The 23723-nt window shown below is 37.1% G+C and overlaps 1 protein-coding gene across 1 annotated transcript in view; it reads left to right on the top strand.

Annotated features, from left to right (window-relative positions):
* The window catches only part of GTF2E1 (general transcription factor IIE subunit 1), a 33105-nt gene extending 9640 nt beyond the window's left edge, over positions 1 to 23465 (top strand). The window contains exons 3-5 of the mRNA XM_049785951.1: positions 14638 to 14879; positions 16458 to 16460; positions 22515 to 23465. Of these exons, the coding sequence (XP_049641908.1) occupies positions 14638 to 14879; positions 16458 to 16460; positions 22515 to 22939 (670 nt within the window). The 3' untranslated portion in view covers positions 22940 to 23465. The remainder of the gene's footprint in view (positions 1 to 14637; positions 14880 to 16457; positions 16461 to 22514) is intronic.
* The last annotated feature ends 258 nt before the right edge of the window (positions 23466 to 23723 follow it).

The following is a 23723-nucleotide window of genomic DNA, read 5'->3' as shown; positions in this document are numbered from 1 at the left end:
TAATAATTTTTTTTCTTTTTACTGTCAAATTGAGGATTTAAGAGGTTTTTCACCATCTAATCCCTTTCATAGATCTCAGCTGTCTAATTTGTGACTAGTTTTTAGAAGTACTATTAGTATTCAGTTTTCTATTTCTGATATTACAGGAAGTTTGGGGGCCATTCCAGAGAAAATCTGTTTTTTTTTGTTGTAGTTAAAAATAACCAAGTACTTGCTCTTTTACAGGTAATTATAAATTTTCTTGACCAATATCATGTATTGGGATTAAGAATTCTCACTAGAAGTAGCTTGAACAGTAAGAAAAATCTGTCCTGCATAGCCAGGTATTTTGAAGTGTGTCATTTTCTAGTTTTTGCCCATATTTATACTACATTGGACTACACTTGTTGATTATCCTCCTGGGACTTTGAGGGAGCTAGCTTAAGATGATCATGTTTTTTTTGATATCACATATAGATGAAAATATTCAAATACAGGGCCCAGAGAGATAGCACAGCGGCGTTTGCCTTGCAAGCAGCCGATCCAGGACCAAAGGTGGTTGGTTCGAATCCCGGTGTCCCATATGGTCCCCCGTGCCTGCCAGGAGCTATTTCTGAGCAGACAGCCAGGAGTAACCCCTGAGCACTGCCGGGTGTAGCCCAAAAACCAAAAAAAAGAAAAGAAAAAGAAAATATTCAAATATAGAAAAAAATGACAGTACCTTTCTATTTTTTTTAAAACATTATTTATTTTTGATTTCGATTTTGATTTTTCTGATACTACATCCATCACAAGGTACTGACTCCCTCCCCTATTTCTCACCCACTTTACCTCCCACAACCTTTCGACTTAATTGTGTGTGTCAGTTCCCCCTATTATGTTGCCTTTGGATCTTTGTTGCTACTTTGTTAAGTTCCACATGTGAGAGAGATCATCCTGTATTTACTGTCCTATGTTTAGACCAAAGACGGCATTCTCAGAAAATCTTAGTCCTACTCTATCCTTTATTGAATTGCTTTATGTGCTTATGTATTTCTAAGCAAGCATCTGGCAAAGTATATAAGATTATGTAACTGCTGCTTAAACTAGTTAAGGTTTACCACTTAGGAGTGGAAAGTTCCCAGGGTTTGTTGGAGCAAATAACTGTCAGTATTTAAATAAAGTCAGTAAAAGAGAAGAATTACAATTGATAAACAACAAATTTTATCCATATATTGGGTAACCGTAAATTTTGTGATCAGTAACAAAATTTACGGTTACCCAATATATGAATAAGATATATGTATTCCTGTCTTTCTTAAGTAGAATTTTTTGACAGTAACATGCTTTTTTTTCATGCCTTAAGAAATCTTTTAATAAAATAGTTTTAAGGGGCTGGAGAGATGACATGGAGGTAGGGCACTTGTCTTTCATGCAGACGGTCATTGGTTCGAATCCTGGCATCCCATATAGTCCCCAAGCCTGCCAGGAATGATTTCTGAGAGTGGAGCCAGGAGAAACCCCAGAGCGCTGCCAGATGTGACCCAAACATCCCCCCCAAAATAATTTTAAAATAACATTCCTTAACAAGTTTGTAAAGCACAGTTCTTTAAATAAAAACAATTTTAAATATTTCCTTCTCCCAAGAGTTTTCAAAGATCTAACATTACTTAAATAATATAAAGAGATTTTAAAACTGAATCACCACTTTTGTCATCTTTATATAAAATGCATATATTTCTTTATAGAACAGTTTTAAATGTGCAGGAGAAATGAACTAAGGTAATGTTAGTCTAGATTTAGTATCACATTTGCTACTGATTTAGATTTGTCTGTATATGTAGCGAAGGTAGAAATAAAATCTGTTTGGTTAATTCAATTAAAGTTAAACTTAAAATTTTAAAAGTTGAATTAAAAGGGCCAGAGTGATAGCACAGCAGTAGTGAGCTTGCCTTGTATGCGGCCAACCTGGGACAGACCAGGTTTGATTCCTGGTACCCCATATTGTCTCCTGAGCCTACCTGAAGTGATTTCTGAGTGCAGAGCCAGGACTAACCCCTGAACACCACTGGGTGTGGCCCAAAACCCAAAAATAAATAAATAAAAGTTGAATTAAAAGTTAAATTAAAAATTTTTTTTCCACATTCTAAATTTGTTTGGCTTGCAATAAAATTTTTCCTTCCTTAAATTGAAATACAACCAATCTTTAAGTTTTAATAATGGAGTTCTGAAAACAAAAGACTTAAAAAGTAGACCCATGCTAACATCTGCTTGTCCCATTCTATTCCCTCTATTTTTCTTTTTCCTACTCCAGTTGCTGAACACATATTAACCACCAGAAGATAGTATTGAGTTAATACTAAAGATAGAGCATAGGGTCCTGAGTGGTAGCACAGTGGTAGGGTGTTTGCCTGGCATGCAGCTCACCTAGGAGGATATGGGTTTGATCCCCAGCATCCCATATGGTCCCCCAAGCCAGGAGCAATTTCTGAGTTCAGAGCCAGTAGTAACACCTGAGCACTTCCAGGCGTGGCCTGAAAAACCAATAAATAAAAATAATAAATAAGGACACCAGGCGGGGAAAATCCGCGAAAGTACACCGGCCCAGTGGGGCTCAGCTGTGAAAGACTGTGAGTGTGACCTGTCTATGTCTGTCTACTGTCCTCTTGCGTGAAACTCTTGCGAGTGGGGCAAAAAGAGCCTCCAGAAACCTCGCTCGCCCAGACGCCATTTTCAGGGAGGGACTTCAGAGCATAAAAACCGGCTATCCTTTGCAAAAGCTGGCTCCCTGTGTGTGACACCAGGCGGGGAAAATCCGCGAAAGTACACCGGCCCAGTGGGGCTCAGCTGTGAAAGACTGTGAGTGTGACCTGTCTATGTCTGTCTACTGTCCTCTTGCGTGAAACTCTTGCGAGTGGGGCAAAAAGAGCCTCCAGAAACCTCGCTCGCCCAGACGCCATTTTCAGGGAGGGACTTCAGAGCATAAAAACCGGCTATCCTTTGCAAAAGCTGGCTCCCTGTGTGAGACACCAGGCGGGGAAAATCCGCGAAAGTACACCGGCCCAGTGGGGCTCAGCTGTGAAAGACTGTGAGTGTGACCTGTCTATGTCTGTCTACTGTCCTCTTGCGTGAAACTCTTGCGAGTGGGGCAAAAAGAGGCTCAGAGGAGCACGGCCGCTCCGCTTCGCTACGCGGCCGTGCACTCTTTCTAAGGAAAGAACTCCATTGCAACAAGAAGGAAAAATCACACTAAGAACGGCGCTATATCACAGAAGCAAACATTTCTCTCTGGACTGTCTTCTCTGTTACATGCTCGGGCCTAAGATTTGACCCAGTGTGAGGCTTCATCCACGGAGGACTCCCCTCCCTTAGAGGCAAGTCAGCCCATCCAGAAAGGGAGGAGCCAGAGGAGTGTGCTGCCTACATCATATAGACAATGAATACCACTACAACACGTAGAAAAACCCACAATACAAATGTGACAATGGGGAAACAGCGCAGGCCAGCATCAGACATAGAGAATGAAGATGACAATTCTGAGGACCAGATAATGACTGAACAACTAATCAACCTCTCAGATAAGGACTTTAGACTAGCAATATGGAAGGTGCTCAACAGACTCCAAGAAACCATGGATCGAGTTGAACAGAACACTAATAAGAACCAAGAAAATATGAAGGCAGAAATGACAAAACTCCAAACTGAAATAACATGTCAACTAACAGGCCTGAAAAACTCAGTAAACGAAGTGAATGACAAAATGGATAAGCTCTGGGACAGGGTATCAGAAGCTGAGAATAGACTTGGTGCTGTGGAAGATGAGATACATAACAATTCCATACAGCAGGAGAGATTGGACAAAAAACTTAAAGCAAATGAGCAGACAATGGAAAAATTAGTCAAAGAATGGGAACAGACGAAAATAGAAGTCTATGATAAGATCAACAGAAACAACTTAAGAATCATTGGAGTCCCAGAGACCCAGGAAGAAAATTTCCAGGAAGAATCAATGGTCAAGAACATCATTAAAGAGAAACTTCCAGAGCTAAAGAATATATGTGATCAAATCCTGCATGCCCGAAGAGTACCAACCAAAAGAGACCCCAGAAAAACCACCCCAAGACACATCCTAGTCACAATGACAAATCCCACAGATAGAGACAGAATTCTGAAAACAGCAAGATCAAAAGGGGAAATCATGTTCAAGCAAGCTTCCCTGAGATTTACAGCAGACCTGTCACCAGAAACGCTCAATGCCAGAAAGCAGTGGTGGGATATTGTGACAAGACTGAATGAAATGAATGCTTCACCCAGAATACTATACCCAGCAAAACTCACTTTCCGGTTTGATGGAAGAATACATGGTTTCACAGACAAAAAACAGCTCAGAAACTTCACAGACACAAAACCAGTCTTAAGAGAAAAACTGAAAGACCTAATCTAAGACAAGACTACCCAAAAGACACACCAAATTTTGAAATAAAGATGGCGTTAAATCCCAGGACAATTCTTTCTCTCAACGTCAATGGACTAAATGCACCAGTTAAGAGACACAGAGTGGCTAAATGGATCAAAAAACTCAATCCAACCTTCTGCTGCCTACAAGAAACGCACCTGAATAGTCAGAACAAACATAGACTCAAAATAAAAGGCTGGAGAAAAGTTATCCAAGCAAACAACACCCATAAAAAAGCTGGAGTGGCCATACTAATATCAGATAATGCAAACTTTATACTCAGGAAGGTTGTAAGGGACAAAGACGGACATTTTATATTAATCAAGGGGTACGTAGAGCAGGAAGAATTCACTCTCCTAAACATATATGCACCGAATGAGGGGCCAGCAAAATATTTAATACAACTGCTGACAAATCTGAAAAATAATATCAACAACAACACAATAATTGTGGGGGACCTAAACACGGCTTTGTCAACACTGGACAGGTCAACCAGACTGAAACCCAACAAGAATATACTAGACCTGAGGAGAGAAATGGAAGAAAGAGGCCTAGTGGATATATATAGGACACTCCATCCCCAGAAACCTGGATACACATTCTTCTCCAATGTACATGGGACATTCTCCAGGATAGACTACATGCTGGCACATAAAACATACCTCCATAAGATCAAGAGGATAGAAATTTTGCAGACTACCTTCGCTGACCACAAGGCTCTGAAATTATTTGTGAACTCCAAAGGGACTCAGAAGAAACACTTTAACACCTGGAAGTTAAACAGCCTCATGCTCAATAACCAGTGGGTCCGAGATGAAATCAAGGAGGAAATAAAAAGGTTCCTGGAAACAAATGACAATAAAGACACAAACTCTCAGAACTTATGGGACACAGCAAAAGCAGTACTGAGAGGAAAATTTATAGCTTTGCAAGCACACATCAGGAAGGAAGAAGGAGCTTACCTGAGTAGCTTAATGACACAGCTAATAGAACTAGAAAATGCTCAACAAAAGGACCCAAGAACAGGAAGACAGAAGGAAATAACAAAGCTGAGAGCAGAAATCAACGAAGTGGAAACTCAAAAAACAATCCGAAAGATCAACGAAAGCAGAAGTTGGTTCTTTGAAAAACTAAACAAGATTGATAGACCACTGGCAAACCTAACAAAGAAAGAGAGAGAGAGAAACTTGATAACTCGTATCAGGAATGAAAAAGGAGAGATCACTACTGATATGACAGAGATTCAAAGGGTAATCAGAAACTACTTTGAAAAACTCTACGCCACTAAAAATGAGAACCTGGAAGAAATGGATAAATTCTTGGACTCTTATAATCTTCCACGGTTGAAGGAAGAGGATGTAGCATATCTAAACACCCCCATCACCATTGATGAAATTAAAACAGTAATCAAATGTCTGCCGAAAAACAAAAGCCCAGGTCCAGATGGATTCACTAATGAATTCTATCAAACTTTCCAAGAGGAACTACTGCCAATCTTGGCAAGACTCTTTCATGAAATTGAACAAACAGAAACACTTCCAAATAGCTTTTATGAAGCCAACATCACCTTGATACCTAAACCAGACAGAGACGCTACCAAAAAAGAAAATTACAGACCAATATCACTGATGAATGCAGATGCAAAGATCCTCAACAAAATCCTGGCAAATAGGATTCAATGCCTCGTTAAGAAGATCATCCACTACGATCAAGTAGGTTTCATCCCAGGAATGCAAGGCTGGTTTAACATCCGTAAATCTATCAACATAATACACAACATCAATAACAAGAAAAATAAAAACCACATGATCATATCAATAGATGCAGAGAAAGCATTTGATAAGGTCCAACACCCATTCTTGATCAAAACTCTCAGCAAGATGGGAATGGAGGGAACCTTTCTCAATATAGTGAAGGCCATCTACCACAAGCCAGTGGCAAATATTATCCTCAATGGAGAAAAACTGAAAGCCTTCCCTCTAAATTCTGGCACAAGACAAGGCTGTCCTCTCTCACCACTCCTATTCAACATAGCACTGGAAGTACTTGCTATAGCGATTAGGCAAGAAAAGGATATCAAGGGAATCCAGATAGGAAAGGAAGAAGTCAAGCTCTCACTGTTTGCAGATGACATGATACTCTACTTAGAAAACCCTAAAGACTCTATCAAAAAGCTTCTAGAAACAATAGACTCATATAGCAAGGTGGCAGGCTACAAAATTAACACACAAAAATCAATGGCCTTTCTATACACCAACAGTAATAAAGAAGAAATGGACATTAAGAAAACAACCCCATTCACAATAGTACCACACAAACTCAAATATCTTGGAATCAACTTGACTAAATATGTGAAGGACCTATACAAAGAAAACTATAAAACTCTGCTCCAAGAAATAAGAGAGGACACACGGAAATGGAAACACATACCCTGCTCATGGATTGGCAGGATTAACATCATCAAAATGTCAATACTCCCCAAGGCATTATACAGATTTAATGCCATCCCTCTAAAGATACCCATGACATTCTTCAAAGAAGTGGATCAGACACTTTTGAAATTCATTTGGAACAATAAACACCCTCGAATAGCTAAAGCAATCATTGGGAAAAAGAATATGGGAGGAATTACTTTTCCCAACCTTAAACTGTACTACAAAGCAACAGTTATCAAAACAGCATGGTATTGGAATAAGGATAGGTCCTCAGATCAGTGGAATAGGCTTGAATACTCAGAAAATGTTCCCCAGAGATACAACCATCTAATTTTTGATAAAGGAGCATGAAATCCTAAATGGAGCAGGGAAAGCCTCTTCAACAAGTGGTGTTGGCACAATTGGATAGCCACTTGCAAAAAATTAAACTTAGACCCCCAGCTAACATCATGTACAAAGGTAAAATCCAAATGGATTAAAGACCTCGATATCAGCCCCAAAACCATAAGATATATAGAACAGCACATAGGCAAAACACTACAGGACATTACAGGCATCTTCAAGGAGGAAACTGCACTCTCCAAGCAAGTGAAAGCAGAGATTAACAGATGGGAATATATTAAGCTGAGAAGCTTCTGCACCTCAAAGGAAATAGTGCCCAGGATACAAGAGCCACCCACTGAGTGGGAGAAACTATTCACCCAATACCCATCAGATAAGGGGCTAATCTCCAAAATATACAAGGCACTGACAGAACTTTACAAGAAAAAAACATCTAACCCCATCAAAAAATGGGGAGAAGAAATGAACAGACACTTTGACAAAGAAGAAATACGCATGGCCAAAAGACACATGAAAAAATGTTCCACATCACTAATCATCAGGGAGATGCAAATCAAAACAACGATGAGATACCACCTCACACCCCAGAGAATGGCACACATCACAAAGAATGAGAATAAACAGTGTTGGCGGGGATGTGGAGAGAAAGGAACTCTTATCCACTGCTGGTGGGAATGCTGTCTAGTTCAACCTTTATGGAAAGCGATATGGAGATTCCTCCAAAAACTGGAAATCGAGCTCCCATACGATCCAGCTATACCACTCCTAGGAATATACCCTAGGAACACAAAAATACAATACAAAAACCCCTTCCTTACACCTATATTCATTGCAGCTCTATTTACCATAGCAAGACTCTGGAAACAACCAAGATGCCCTTCAACAGATGAATGGCTAAAGAAACTGTGGTACATATACACAATGGAATATTATGCAGCTGTCAGGAGAGATGAAGTCATGAAATTTTCCTATACATGGATGTACATGGAATCTATTATGCTGAGTGAAATAAGTCAGAGAGAGAGAGAGAAAAACGCAGAATGGTCTCACTCATCTATGGGTTTTAAGAAAAATGAAAGACACCCTTGTAATAATAATTTTCAGACACAAAAGAGAAAAGAGCTGGAAGTTCCAGCTCACCTCAGGAAGCTCACCACAAAGAGTGATGAGTTTAGTTAGAGAAATAACTACATTTTGAACTGTCCTAATATTGAGAATGTATGAGGGAAATGTAGAGCCTGTTTAGGGTACAGGCAGGGGTTGGGTGGGGAGGAGGGTGATTTGGGACTTGGGTGATGGGAATGTTGCACTGGTGATGGGTGGTGTTCCTTTTATGACTGAAACCCAAACACAATCATGTATGTAATCAAGGTGTTTAAATAAAAAAAAAATTAAAAAAAAAATAATAAATAAATAAATAAAGATAGAGCATTCATCTATGCTCTATCATACAGCTTTCATATAACTATATGTCAAGGTTATATATAGAAGCAGTACCTTCAAAAAAATCTGGGTGTATCTTAAGAGTCTAGATGAAGGCATGACAGATAAGGACAAGCATATGCTAGAGAAACACTGAGTGGGTGGAGATGAGAGAAAAGGTACATGCTTACATTTGAAGCTGACAGGCATATAGAGCAGGTTTAATGCAAGATAATGGTATTGAAAACAGAAACGATATTAAAAGATGCAAGATGATGACTAAGAGGAAAAGCTTGAGAATATAAGGCGAGGAAAAATAAAGCACTTAACGCAGATGATATGAAGAAAGAACAAGAGAAAAGGGAATACATGCAAGAGACTAAATTAAAAAAACAATTTGTATCAGATTAAAAGTAAGCAAAGTTCGATTAAAGTGAAAATGCAGCATATAGACTTTTAGAAGGCAACATGGAGCAGGTAAGATTAGAAGATAGAAGTACAGTGATTCAGAACAGATAATGATAATTTATACAACCGTAGTACACAAATGTAAATTAGATGACTGCAGAAATAGAATGAGTTATTTAAACTATAATATAAGACTTTAAATTATAACAAGGCAAATAGATAACTTAGATATAGTGAGAGGCCCAGAGTTAAAATTCAATGAGAGATCAAATAATACAAATTGATAACAATTAGTAGTAAGAAACTACAGCTCATAGCTGGACAAACATGGGCCAGTTTAAAAACAAGAATAATAAGAATGCTTTTATTTATTTTTATAACTTGACCCTTTTAACTCAGTGATTTTTTTAAAATTTGTTGTTCATTTGTTTACAATATTGAAAAAAAATTAGGAGTTACCTTTACACCTTTACATTTATGCAGTGTTACCACTCCTACCATCAAAGTTCTAGTGCCATCCTCTAGAGTACTTTTTTTTTTTTTTTGAATAAATTCTTTATTTCAGCACCATGGTTACTTCTTTCAGTCATTTAATGTACATCACCCTGCACCAGTGCACTTTTCCCACCACCAATGTCCCCAACTCCCCTCCCATCCACCCCCACCCTAGTCTCTGAAGGAGGCATTACACTCTCTCTCCCCTCTCTTCTCTCTTCTCTCTTCTCTCTCTCTCTCTCTCTCTCTCTCTCTCTCTCTCTCTCTCTCTCTCTCTCTCTCTCTCTCTCTCTCTTCTCTCATGCATTTCTTAACAGAAAAAATAACATTGGACCTGTGTTACCTAGATTCAGAATGGTGGGGATGAGGTTAGCACAAGATTACCTTAGTCTATATAATGATCAGAGATGTTATTTTCAGGCAGTGGACATTCAGATACATGGATAGAAATCAGAAAAACTTCAACTAATTGCAAGACAGAAATCTTTTTTTGGGGGGGGTGGGCTGTCACACCCAGCAGCGCTTAGGGGTTACTCCTGGCTCTACGCTCAGAATCAGCAGGTTCAGGGGACCATATGGTATACTGGGATTTGAAATATCGACCTTCTGCATGCAAGGCAAATGCCCTACCTCCATGCTATTTCTTCGGCCCCAACAGAAATCATTTTTTATTGAAACCCCTGTGATTTCTTCATAGTTGGGTTTCATGCATATAATGAATCAGAACTAATTCCACCACTAGTGTTGACCTCCCTCTACTAATGGGAGGTCAACTCTTCCCTTTGGGAATAGTGCATTCCATATCACCATGTCTGCCCACCCCCGCTAGTGTAACATGCCCAGATCATTATTACGATTGGGTAAAATAGTTGTTGGGGGATGTTTATAAGAGTTAGCATAGGTGCAGCAGTCAAAAGATGGAACTCAGTAGAAAAGAACCTGAGAGTATTGAAATGTCTTATTTGGCAAGCAGATGAATACTAATATAAGTTGAAGTTTAGCTTTAAAGACTACTTTCCTTAAAGAAAAGGAAATGAACACACAATGACCTTGAATTATTGTAGTTCTCTTTTAGTTCTGGGGGATAGATTCTATGGCTCCTGAAACTGAATTTCACCAAACCTTACAAAAAATACAAAAAAGAGAGATTTTTTTTCAGTATATACATTACTATGATAAAATTTAAATCATAAATTAAATACAGTGAGATTAATAATAACTACTATATTTTCTGGTGTATAAGATGACTTTTTAACCCATAAAAGACTTAAAAGTTGGGGGTCATCTTATACTTTGGTATACAGCATGCTGAAACTTACTCCAGCTTCAGGGACGAGAGATCTGCACTTCCCCCCTTTACCGCTACATCCTATCCAGCTGCCAGCCATCATCACTCAGTCCTCTGCTTGTCCTAATTCATCTTTCAGGGCACACAGCAAAGCTGTTACTAAGCATTGCATCCTATCCAGCTGCCAGATATCATCGCTGATATGCAGCTTTCTGGTGCTCAGTCCTCTGTTAAGCTTTTATGGGACACAGAGGAGGCGCTCTGTCTTCCTCTAGCGGTCCTATTAATCACTGTACCCCAGCCAGCTGCTCTTGTAGGAGGCTCCTCTCCCTGCTCTCATTGTAAAATCACAATTAAAAAGTCTCAGTCACTCACTTCAAATGACAACTGTAAAATGATTGCTGGCATTCCAAAGTTTAGCTTTATTAAACATATACTGTTAACCTTTGAGGGTTCTACTCTTTTTTCTCTTATGTTTTTTTAATTTCCATTTGATGTGTGTTAAGAGAGGTAGTCTTATATACCCAGTTGTCTTATATGCTGGAAAATATGTTAATAATAAAATAGGGTATTTTAACAATATTAAATATTAACTAATATGAGCGTACACTCTATACTCCTCAAAATATGTTAACATAGTTAATATTTAGACTACAGTTGACCATGGTTAAGTGATAGAGGAGGGAAAAAGGGTGGAGAAGGTGCAAGTTAAGCTGAGTATTTTGAGCTTTTTGGTTTACCCCTGATGACTCTCAGGGGTTACTCCTGAAATTGCTCAGAAATCGCTCCTGGCTCAGGGGACCATATGGAACGCTGGGGATTGAACCAGGTCAGTCCTGTGCAGCTTTGTGCAAGGCAAACTTCCTACTGCTATTCTATTGCTCTGGCCCTTTTTGTTTATCTTTAAATAAAAATATTTATGAAATATGTTACTGAGAAAAAGTTTTCCAGACTAGTATTTTAAAGTTACCATATTATTTTCCCCATAAATAGATTTATTGAAATATCTTTTTTTCTTTCTTTTTTTTTTTTTTTTTTTTTTTTTTGGGGTTTTTCGGGCCACACCCGTTTGATGCTCAGGGGCTACTCTTGACTAAGTGCTCAGAAATTGCCTCTGGCTTGGGGGGACCATATGGGACGCCGGGGGATGGAACTGCGGTCCTTCCTTGGCTAGCACTTGCAAGGCAGACACCTTACATCTAGCGCCACCTCACCGGCCCCAGAAATATCTTTTTTTTAATTAAGTATTTTATTTTATTTTAAATTTATTTTGTTTATTTTATTTTTACATATTTAAGCACCATGATTACAAGCATGTCTGTAGTTTCGGTCATAAACAGAATACCTTATTGAAATATCTTAATTGATGTAAGCTCAGTTCCATCAACAAAATCTTCAGTTCTTACGACTTTGACCATTTCTTGTTCCCTTACTTAATGTTTACTGTGTTTCTTTTTATATCTCACATATGGGAGAGACTGTGTATATATGTGTTTGTGGTGTGTCACACTTAAACACATATAAATGATTAGAGATAATCTGGAATTCCACGAAACAAAAATCAGTGATAGGTTGATAAAGTAAATACTTTTAGGACTCAGTATTTCCATTTTTAGATATATCTAAATTTAAATAATATTATGGATAATTATGTGCTAATGCATGTTAGGGTTTACATGAATTAGAAAAATTCTACTAATGTAAAAATTTGTAAGAGTGATAAAAATTAAGATATTTTAAAGGAGAAAATCTTGATAGGTTTATAAATGTATATAGTATGCTTCATCCTAAGAAAAGTATCTAATCTTATCTAATATAAAACCAATGTCTTCTAATATAAAACTGGTATCATAGCAAATATATTAAAATTTCATATATTAGAAAATACTTACATTTTATATTAGAAATATTAGAATACATTTCTAATATATATTAGAAAATATAGATATTGCTTAAATGTTGGCATCTTCTAACTAAAAGATTGTAATAAAAATCTCTGTAAAAACTTAATCAGATACTGACCACTAAGTATAAATGAGACATTAATTTGTTATTGAAAATGTTTAAGAGCCTATTGCAAGCTAGAAAACACATGCCATTTTTAATTTAGTAGGATGCAACCATAATTGTCATAAATAAATGCCATACTCAGTGCTACATGCTGGGAAATTTATTTTGTCCTTGAGAAAAACTCCTAAATTTAATACTTCTTGAAAAACTCGTTTCAAGACTATGAATTTCCAAGCTGTTGCCTGTCCTTGAAGTTCTATGTTGTTCCCTCAAATCTGAAGATAATTTAGCTGGATAGTGTACTCTTGGTGTTTGTTTTATTGAATTTATAGTATATCCTTCTATTCTCTTCTGACTCATCAAGTATCATTTGATCTATCTGTGAAACTTAGACTTTTCACTATTATGCAAATTACCTTTTTATCCTCTGCTTTCAATTTTATGTCTCTATCTTGTTTTTTATTTTTTTATTCTGAGTAAAATGTGTCTAGGAGTTTATCTGTTGTATTTGTTTTCACTGGGTATTTTGTATTTGGTTGCCTATATTCCTAAAGTCTGAGCAGAAAATTTCTAAAATCTTAAACTCTGGAAAATTCTTGACTATGAATTTTTTAACCATCAATTCTTCATCAAAATTTGCCTTCCTGGCCCTCAGGGACTCTAATAATTCTTACATTGTTCCTCTTGCGCTCATCCCATGACTCTTGGGTGTGCTTTTTAAATTTATTTTCAGACTTTTATTTACCGTATTTTCCGGCGTATAAGACGACTTTTGAAACAAACAAAAAAAAGTCAACCAAAAATCGGGGGTCGTCTTATATGCCGAGTATATCCCGAAAAATGTTTCAATATGCCGCTAAACAAAAATTGTCTGAATATTGCCACAAAACGAATTTTCCAACTTGATCCTGCACCGATCACTGCAAGGCTGCTCGGACTGCCTTTCTAAATCAGCCAATCCAAGCAGGCTTTTTATGCATGCAAATGAGACAGTGTTCTGGACCCAAATCTACACTGTAAAAAGCCTGCTCAGATTGGCCAGAGTCAGAGAGGAAGTCTGTTACAGTATAACCTTTGGACCTTTGCTTGTTGTGATTGGCTCACTGTGGTACATGAGCACAGGAACACATGCAGAACGTGCAGCACAGGAACGTTCTGTCTGATACAGCGACTATAGGCCTAAACCTATGTTTTAACTGCAAAATTAGGGAGTCGTCTTATACGCCGGAAAATACGGTACATTCTTGTTTTTTTTCCTAGATGTTTTCTTCATCTTATCTCTGAGTTTCTTGATAATTTTCTCAACTGCTGTTATTCTTGAACTTCAGGACTTCTAATGAGTTTTTAACAGCACCTACCATACCTTCATTTCTGTTATTTCTGATTGTAATTTATCATTTTGGCACTCTTACTTTCTTATGTTTTGCTCACTACCTGTTCCTTCATTTCGTTGGCTCATTAAGCATTCTCAACTTGATATCATTAGAGTCATTTGCTGAGGATTTTTGGAGCTGGTTGGTGTTGTTAGGTCAAACTGTTTTCACGCATTGAACTTGGTGGGCTTCTTTGTATCTTCCTCATTGTTTTTCAGTGTCCCTACTGTGCTGAGGGTAAATTTAGACTCCCCCGGGAAATTCAGGGATTTGGTTGACTGGAAACAGTCCTTGTCCTTCTCTGCCATCTTCACCCAATGATGGGAACTGTAACTAAACACTATGAATTTACTGACAACTTGTAATACTTCCAGCTACCTTCCTTTTCTAACTCCAGGACCTTATTTTTCTTTTTCCTAATCTCTAATTTTTTTTTTTTTTTTTATGTAGCAAGGACCGTGTAGCAGCTACTGCTGGAGCTGCTGGCCTGCCAGGTGTGCACCACAAGGAAGCTTGGACCACTAAAGGTCCCTCCTATGAGGACTTATACACTCAGAATGTTGTCATTAACATGGACGACCAAGAAGAGCTTCATCGAACCTCACTGGAGGGAAAATCTGCTAAAGAGAGACCCATTTGGTTAAGAGAGAGTACTGTTCAAGGGGCATATAGTTCTGAAGAGATGAAAGAAGGTAAGATTGATATTTTTAACAATTAACATGTTCTGGGCTTAGTAGAAAATGAACTTGGGGGCCAGAGTGATAGTGTGTCAAAAAGGGAGTTTGCTTTGAATATAGCTGATCTGGATTTGATCCCTGGCATCCTATATGAGTCCTGAGCCTACCAGGAGTGATTCTGAGAACAGAGCCAGGAGTTACCCTGCAAAACTGATGTGGGAGATTGTCTAAAAAATTCTTTTTTTTATTTTATTATAATAATATCTTTTTTAAGCACCATGATTACAAGCATGTTTGTAGTTGAGTTTTAGTCATATACCCCCTTCACCAGTGCAGCCCTCCTATCATCTCTTCTCTTTCCCCAACCCTGCTAGTATTTGAGACAGACATTCTATTTCTCTCACTCACTACCATTGCCATGATAGTTGTTAAGGTATTTATTTTTCTAATGTCTAGGAAATTTTTATTTTCACTGGTAATTTATTATATCCGTTTTATAAAACAGTTACATTATAGCATGAAGTAAAAATTAAACCAATAATATTTAAAACCAACCATTATATTTGTATTACCCTTCTTTAAAAGCAATTATTGTATTTATACTACCCTTTAGCTTTATTGAAAAGCAAATGGGCATCCTACTAAATTTCTATTTTTAGATTTGAGAAATTTATCTTTTAATATTCTTAAAGAAGTGCTCTTATGTTTGAGGTAGCCAAACTTGCCTCTTTATTCTTACTCCTTTAACTTTTTCCATGACTTTTTATTCTTTACTTTAGTACAAACTTTTTTATGTTGTTTTCTCAAAAATACCGTGAAGTTAGTGCTCCCTGATACATATAAAAAGAAACCACATGACTAAAGGATCAAGGATTCTCACTGTGAAAGATTGGCAAAACATTTTTAGAACATTTTTGAAATCTTTCTAATACCTACCTGACAAATTAAGAATTGAATTTGAGTATGAGAACTGCAATTAAATTTTGATCTTAAATTACTGGATTGAAGATTTTAGGTGACAGTGATTTAGGAATATACCAAATATACTAATAAATAAATATTTAGGAATATAGTAAGTTGGAGGCTAAGACTGAACAAATGTTAAATTGGAAGCAGAGATGAAAGGCAATTTCTCTCTGGATAGATGTCACTAGCATTAAAATCTGTGTTTCCTATCCCCATGATATATATCTTTATAGTGTAAATGTTATCATCTTGGTTTTGGCCTTCTAATATCCTTTGCCTTCATAGTTAACATTTCTTTAAAGTACATATTGAGTGTAAGAGCAGGACCATAGTGATAGTACAGTGAGTAAGACACTTGCCTTGCATGCAGCCAACCCAGATTGAATCCCTAGCATCCCTATTGTCCTCCATGCACTGCCAGGAATGGTGCCCGAGTGCAGAGCCCAGAGTATGTCCTGAGAACTACCACGTATAACTCCCCTAGAAAAAAATTGTAAAAGTAATAATTAGATTGTGTGATGGTAAAGCAAGTAATACCACCCCTATGCATACTTATGCATAATTCATAGTGCTTTAAGAAAATTTTGTTAAAAATAGTTAATTTTAGGGGCTGGAGTGGTGGTGCAGGCGGTAGGGCATTTGTCTTGCACACGCTAACCTAGGACAAACTGTGGTTCAATCCCCCAGCATCCCATATGGTCCCAAGCCAGGGGAGATTTCTGAGTACATAGCCAGGAATAACCGCTGAGCATCATGGAGTGTGGCCAAAACCAAAACAAAAAAAAATAGTTAATTTATTAAAAAGTACAATTAGATGCTACTTATGTGGGTGGCTTAAAACTATATTGTAGGCTGCATTGACATGATGTAATAAAATGTTTTTATTTGATATACAAAATATTTTTCCTTATGATATAGTATTAATATATCCTTTTATTTAAAAAAATTAAAAACAATAAATCAAATTTAAATCTGCTTTTCCTTACTCTTTTAATTCCAGTCAGAAAAAATAGTTTTAGCAGCTGTAACTTCACTTTCTCTCCTATATTGATGAACTTGGCTGTGCTTTTTGATTATTTGATTAGGTTATTTAGATTATATTGCATTAAGGTTGTTGACTACTAAAAAATACTTTTTTTCTCCAACTTGTTGCCTATTCTTAAAATAACAAAATCCTTTCTTTGAACTTAAAAACAAAATTGAGTAAAATGAAACTATCATTAGCAAGAACCTAATTATCTACAACTAGGTTTATAAGCTTAACAAAGTTTATGCACTTAGGGATTCTAAAAAGATGGTATTTATTTCAAAAAGCCTTAAATTATTTCTTCCATATTCAGTTTTGTGAACTGAGGCTTTCTTTTTGTTTTGTTTTGTTTTGTTTTGTTGTTTTGGGGGCAACACCCAGTGACACTCGGGTTACTCCTGGCTATGCGCTCAGAAATCTCTCCTGGCTTGGGAAACCATATGGGACACTGGGGGATCTAACCACGGTCCGTCCTAGGCCAGCTCCCGCAAGGTGGGCTTACCACTTCTCACCACCACTCTGGCCCAATTGAGGCTTTATAAAGTAGGAAGGTCTGTAGTATAGGGATAAGGTGCTTATATTACATGAAGAAAACCTTAATTGGTCACTAACACCACATATGGTATACCATAAGCACCACATATGATCATCTGAGTAGTGTCAGGATTTATCTCTGAATACAGAGCCAGGGGTAAGCCCTGTGCACCATTGCCAGAGAAATAGTACAGTGGGTAGGGCATTTGTCTTGCATACAGTCACCCCTAGCACCATTTGGTCTCCTGAGCACTTAAGGATAGTCCCTGAGTGCAGTGCCAGGAAGAAACACTGAGTCCTGTTGAGTGTGACCCCCAAAGCCGAATAGAATAGAATAGAATAGAATAGAATAGAATAGAATAGAATAGAATAGAATAGAATAGAATAGAATAGAGGGGCCGGGCGGTGGCGCTGGAGGTAAGGTGCCTGCCTTACCTGCGCTAGCCTAGGACGGACCGCGGTTCGATCCCCCGGCATCCCATATGGTCCCCCAAGCCAGGAGCGACTTCTGAGCGCATAGCCAGGAGTAACCCCTGAGCGTCACCGGGTGTGGCCCAAAAACCAAAAAAAAAAAAAAAAAAAAAGAATAAAATAGAATAGAATAGAATAGAATGCTTCTTGTCTAAATTTGTCTTCCATCAATTTTCATGAAAGAATAGGATTTATATAGTGAATGTAAGAAGACACTCTTATTTGTTCTGTACTTAATTTTCCTCCATCATTTCAATATTTTTTAGAAATTTGTAGACAAATTATGTCTCGTTATAATGAGCTATAATTTCTTTTATTTCCAATTTCCTTACAAATAGATCTCTTCTTCCCAACCTGCCTTCATCTATTGTTTTCATTTTGTGTATATCTTGACCATCTCAAATTGTAATATACTGTTTGGCCATGGCCAAAATGTCATATGTTGTTTATGCATTTTGTCATCATTATTTGAGTTTTATTTTCAATATTCTGCTAGGTTGTAACTAATATTTCATTACTTGCTCTTTTAATTGATTAATTGACAATATATTAATGATGGCTTCCCTACATAATTTCAACATCACACCCATCACCAATGTATTTTACCTTTGTCTTCCAAGGATTCCAGTGCCCATCTCTTTCAAAAATTTGGCCCCACCCCTTATAAACTCAATTTGTGTATCAGTCCTGTTATTGTGTTGCCGTTGGCTTTGGATGCCAACTTGTATATCTTTAAATCCTTCATATGAGTGAAATCATTTTAGCTCTTCTGAATGATTTCACTCAGTATGATATTCTCTAGTTTACTTGCTGTGGTTTTAAGACCAACAACTGTATTGACATGTGCAGAGAGGTTTTTTTTTTATCAGATAAGTTTTATCTGATAAGTTTGAACTATCTTTTGGATATCTTAATTTCTTTTTTCCTGTAGGCAGATTTGCTCATAAATTGCCAGGGTAGAAATGATCTCTTTCTGATCTGCCCTCTTATATAACTTTTGGTTCTTCCTATATTATTTTTTTGTTGTCAGCTCTCTTTTTTCTCTCTCCCTCTCTCCACTTCTTGGTCTTTAAGCATACATTATTGCTTAACATCTCCAGAAAACTTGTCATTTCCCAATATACATCTTTGTGATTTATAAGTGTTAAATAATACTCTTCCTAGAACTGTATTTCTACTTTAACTTCCAGAGATAATCTTTATTTTTTGTTTTTCAGCTTTATAACAACATTTTTTTTTTACTAAGTTTTGAAGAACCTTATCAGTCATCTGATAGGTCTCTTGCTTCCCAAGAGAAATGACTCAAGTTTTAATTCATTTCCCTTACCCTTATTGATATTATTTTATTGTAATTTTGTGAATATAATTGCAGTAGTGATGACTTTCTATTTTTCTGTATAAAATTGCTAGACTTTCACCACCCCAAAGTTCCCAAAACCTTCACTACTGCTTTATATCATTTCTAATCTAGCCTTTTCTCAGTCTTCTCCCCTCATTGCTTGTTAATTTTAGCTGTGTCCTCAAAAGTAAAGAGTATTTTGTTTTACTGTTCAGTGAAACCGATTCCCCCTTTTTCTCCCCCTCTATGCCATAGATGAGTGAAATAATTCAGTATTTGTTTTCCCTCTGACTTATTTCACTTAATACCCTCTTGTTCCATCAGAATTGCACCAGGCTGCAAGTTTCACCTTTTTTATAGTTATATATTCTGCTTGAATAACTTTTTAAAATTATTTTTTCATTAGATTTTCTTTGACATGTGCAGAGAGGTTTTAAGCAAATATAAATGTAGGGAAGTACCCAGGGAAATAACTTGGTGATAAAGTACCTGATTTCAAACCCTGTCTCTGGCATTGTCCCACATCATCAAATGTGATTCCCAGTGTCACAATTGGTGTGAGATATACCGCAAGCACTATACCAAGTGTATAAGATCACTTTTTATAAAGGTCATCTGGCATCAAAGGATCAGTTGTAAAAATCTTAAGGTAGTTTAGAGAGATCTGGTGTAATTGAGGGTCCCTGAACTTTTGTTGCCATTGACGTAACTGAGCCCCTTTATTTATTTCATTGTCACAGTGCTGTGTGCTTGGGTGTTGCATACTGAAGATGTATGGGTGGAACTCACCCCATCTCTCCCTCTTAGAAATTGGGTATCATTTCTCAGTTGTTCTCCTACCAGTTGTTCTTCAGTTTGATTGTGTGCAGCATGTTCAGGATTTGGCCAGCAGTAGGTGTCTCTGTGTTTTAATTTAAATGATAGGCAATCAATATGTAGGCAATTGAGTTCCTAATGTTCTTGGTCGGGGTTGCCTTCTTCTTTCTTCTGGAGGCACTGATTGAGGCTTACTTGTATAAATTGGCAGGTATCAGATGACTTGGCCAGATCAGTGGCACACTCCCCACCTCAAGCCAAATGGCAGTGTGCTTATTCTAGTTTAGAAACTACCTCTCCTTTATTCTAAGGCTTTGACTGAGGGAAATTGGGCAGATAGCAGAAAGTAAGATAGGGGGGTCATTTGCCTCCTCTCTGTATATTTAATCAAATTGCAGACTTTCTACTGTTCCTGACAACATTCCCCTCTCTTTTGTTCTGGAGGTACTAGTTTGGGCTGCTTGTGCTGCTTAGCAGGTGGCATAAAGGCTGATTTGGCCCATTTTCCATGTTGTGCTAATCTGTGGCCTATCGTATGTTCCTGCCTGGGGCGTTCCTATCTTTTCTGTTCTTGTTATGACATCCAGATCTCACACACTTGGTATGGTGCTTGCTGTATATTTCACACCAATTGTGACATTGGAAATCACATTTGATGATGTGGGACAATGCTAGGGACAGGGTTTGAAATCAGGTACTTTATCACTGAGTTATTTCCCTGGGTACTTTCCTACCTTTATATTTGCTTAAAAAATTAATCAAAATGCAATGTTGATAATACTTAACTATTTGGAACACTATTTTAGAAGTAGCAATTGCCTTAGAATCTCTACATTCCTTTTTATAAAGTTTTCTATTGAATTCTGCTCTAACTAAAAGAATCTAAGGAGGACATCCTGCCTTTAGAAGCTTTTTTTAAAGTAGTTAAGTGTTGACTGATCTTTATTCCCATTTTTACATTTATGTTATCAATTCTATTTTCTTTAACAAAACCTTCAATTTTTTTAATGTTTTACTTTGTCTTAATATGTTTAATAATTCCGTTCTATACTTTCTGAAATGTTCACAATTACAGCTAATCCAATGTAATGTGCTAATGAGAAGATAGATGCTTTTACTTAGTCATAAACAGAATTGGTCATTCTTAAGCCTTTTTTTGCTTAATGATCATAGATCATTTTTCATATAGATAAACCAATCAAAGTGTTTGACTTATACTAAGCACATCATTAATACTCACTAATTCTCCACAATAATCCACTAAAGCAGATACTAATTTTTGCATATTTTTACACTAGAGAGAAAACATAAAGCTTTTAGGTAGCATATCACAATTTTAGTGAGTAAGTCAGGTTCCAAACACTTTTATTACTTTTGTATATTTGAAGCATTGATGTCTTTGGTATTATTTTCAAACTTAACATAATTCAAGCGTTTTCAAAAAAAAAAATTTTTTTTTTTTTTTTTGCAAGTCACTCTCTTCACTCTGGGCATTTTGGGGGTAGGAACCTGGGCAACAGTGCTCCCAGGGAGAGGGAAATGGGGGCACTAGTTGGAGGGGTGGAAGGTGGAAGGAAATTTTTTTGAGGAGTTAAACAACCCCAGCTGAGGGCAGAAGAGATAGAATAGTGGGCAAGGCACTTGCTTCCAATGCAGCCTACCCAGATTTGATCCCTGGCACCTCATATAGTCCACTGATTTTTTTTTTTTGTCTAATTTATCAAATAAGATGTAAACAGAAAACGATAAGTGTGCACTTAGAAAAATCTCTGATCCTGAATATTTTTAATAAAGTGTTCAAAGTACACTTAATTTGCTTTATGTAAACAAAACTCATTTATTGCATCATCTATCAAATATTTATTTAGTGATAGGCACACTGTTCAGGGCACATGGGGCATATTACTCATTAGAAAGAAATAGGTTCCAGAGCAGTAACACAGTAGGTAGAGTGCCTTGCTGACTTGGTTTGCTTCCCGAGATTTCGTGTGATCCCGGGCCAGCCAGGAGTGATTCCTGAGTGCAGAGCTGCAAAGCCAAGCATTCCCAGTGCACATCTAGGTCTGGCCTCCCCACAAAAAAAAAAAAAAAAAAAGAGAGAAAGAAAAAAACGGGATAAATATCTGTTGAGAAGACCTACATTCTGATGTAGCAATGTTGATGACATGAATTATTCTCTATATTATAAATAAATGTTGAGGGAAAATACAGAAATTTGGTATATAGATATGTGAAAGGAAGAGGTTCTTATTTGTGTAATAGATAGGAAGTGATGAAAAGGAATAAACTGTGTGAATACCATGCATTTTTTATTGTGCATCTTAAATTCATTTGTGGGACTCATTTTTCATATATTAAGGATGTAATCTAAAAATATCGAACCAGTGGAATGTGTCTTATACTACCTAAATATACTAAAATTATATGCTTTAAATTACTTACCAAAGCATGCCTTTTAATATTTGAGGATATTGACTTACTGGGTTTTTCTTTCTAGGTATAGATATAGACACATTTCAGGACCGGAAGGAAGGACGTACAGGGCTGGATGATAATGAAGAAGTCATGCGAGCACTCCTTATTCATGAGAAGAAGACTTCCTCTGCCACAGCTGGCTTGGTGGGATCAGCTGCTCCTGGCAACGCTGGCAATGCCAGCGACTCAGAGAGTGATACTAGTGAGTCAGACGATGAGTCCCCACCCCATCCAGCAGCTATGGCTTCGCATCACCGAGAAGAAGATGAGGAGGATGACGACGAATTTGAGGAAGTAGCAGATGACCCTGTTGTTATGGTCGCTGGTCGTTCTTTCTCTTATAGTGAAGTGAGCCAGAGGCCAGAGCTGGTTGCTCAAATGACACCAGAGGAGAAGGATGCATATATAGCAATGGGACAAAGAATGTTTCACGACCTCTTTGAGTGAGCTTTTACTATTTTTCCTCTTCTCTGTAATACTCATTTCAAAAAGAAATTCCTACCTTTGATGAAAATAGTTTTAGTGACTTTTTGCTCCTCCTGATGTAAAAATGACTTATCTTGTGCAAAGAATGATATGAGAATGATTTTCTTACCAAAACTTTCCATTTAATAGATTAGCAGCATTTACTTTTCTACAATTAATACAGTAGTATTAATATTTTAGTGTATTTGCTTCTCTAATGTTTTTATTTCCTTTTAAGACAATTTTTTCCTTTCTGAAATGAATTAGAAAAGTCAAGTCTGTAAGGTTGATTCTTTCTGTCTCTGCCGAAGCCACCTATAATAACTTATAGTAGACTGTCCATTAATCTTTTCCATCTAAACATTCCAAACAGTTGCTGTTTTTTATTGTCAACCAAAGAACTTTGCCTTAGACAAATCATTGATTAGGGAAGAAAAGTCTTAAAATGTCATATCATTTCATAATTGAGGATGGAATCAGTATATAAGGGAGTAAGGATATGATTTGAAAGGAGTGGATATGTCTAAATGTCATGATATGTAAGCAAGTTTATGCCTTTAGAAGTCTTCTATTTAATACCTTTTGGTTGGACGTCAGATGCCAGAAAACAAAAAATAGACTTGATAATTCTCATGAAAATAATTTTTGTTTTATTTTTGGGTCACACCTGTAGTATGATCAGGCAGTGATCAGGGTTACTCCTGAGCTCAGAAATTATACCTGGCAGGCTTGGGGCCAGACAGAATGCCAGGGATCAAATCTTAGT

The sequence above is a fragment of the Suncus etruscus genome, chromosome 13 (assembly GCF_024139225.1).
Source record: "Suncus etruscus isolate mSunEtr1 chromosome 13, mSunEtr1.pri.cur, whole genome shotgun sequence".
In the NCBI taxonomy this organism is placed as follows: domain Eukaryota; kingdom Metazoa; phylum Chordata; class Mammalia; order Eulipotyphla; family Soricidae; genus Suncus; species Suncus etruscus.
Note: the sequence above shows the minus strand (reverse complement) of the source record. Positions and strands in the feature narration are given on the sequence as shown.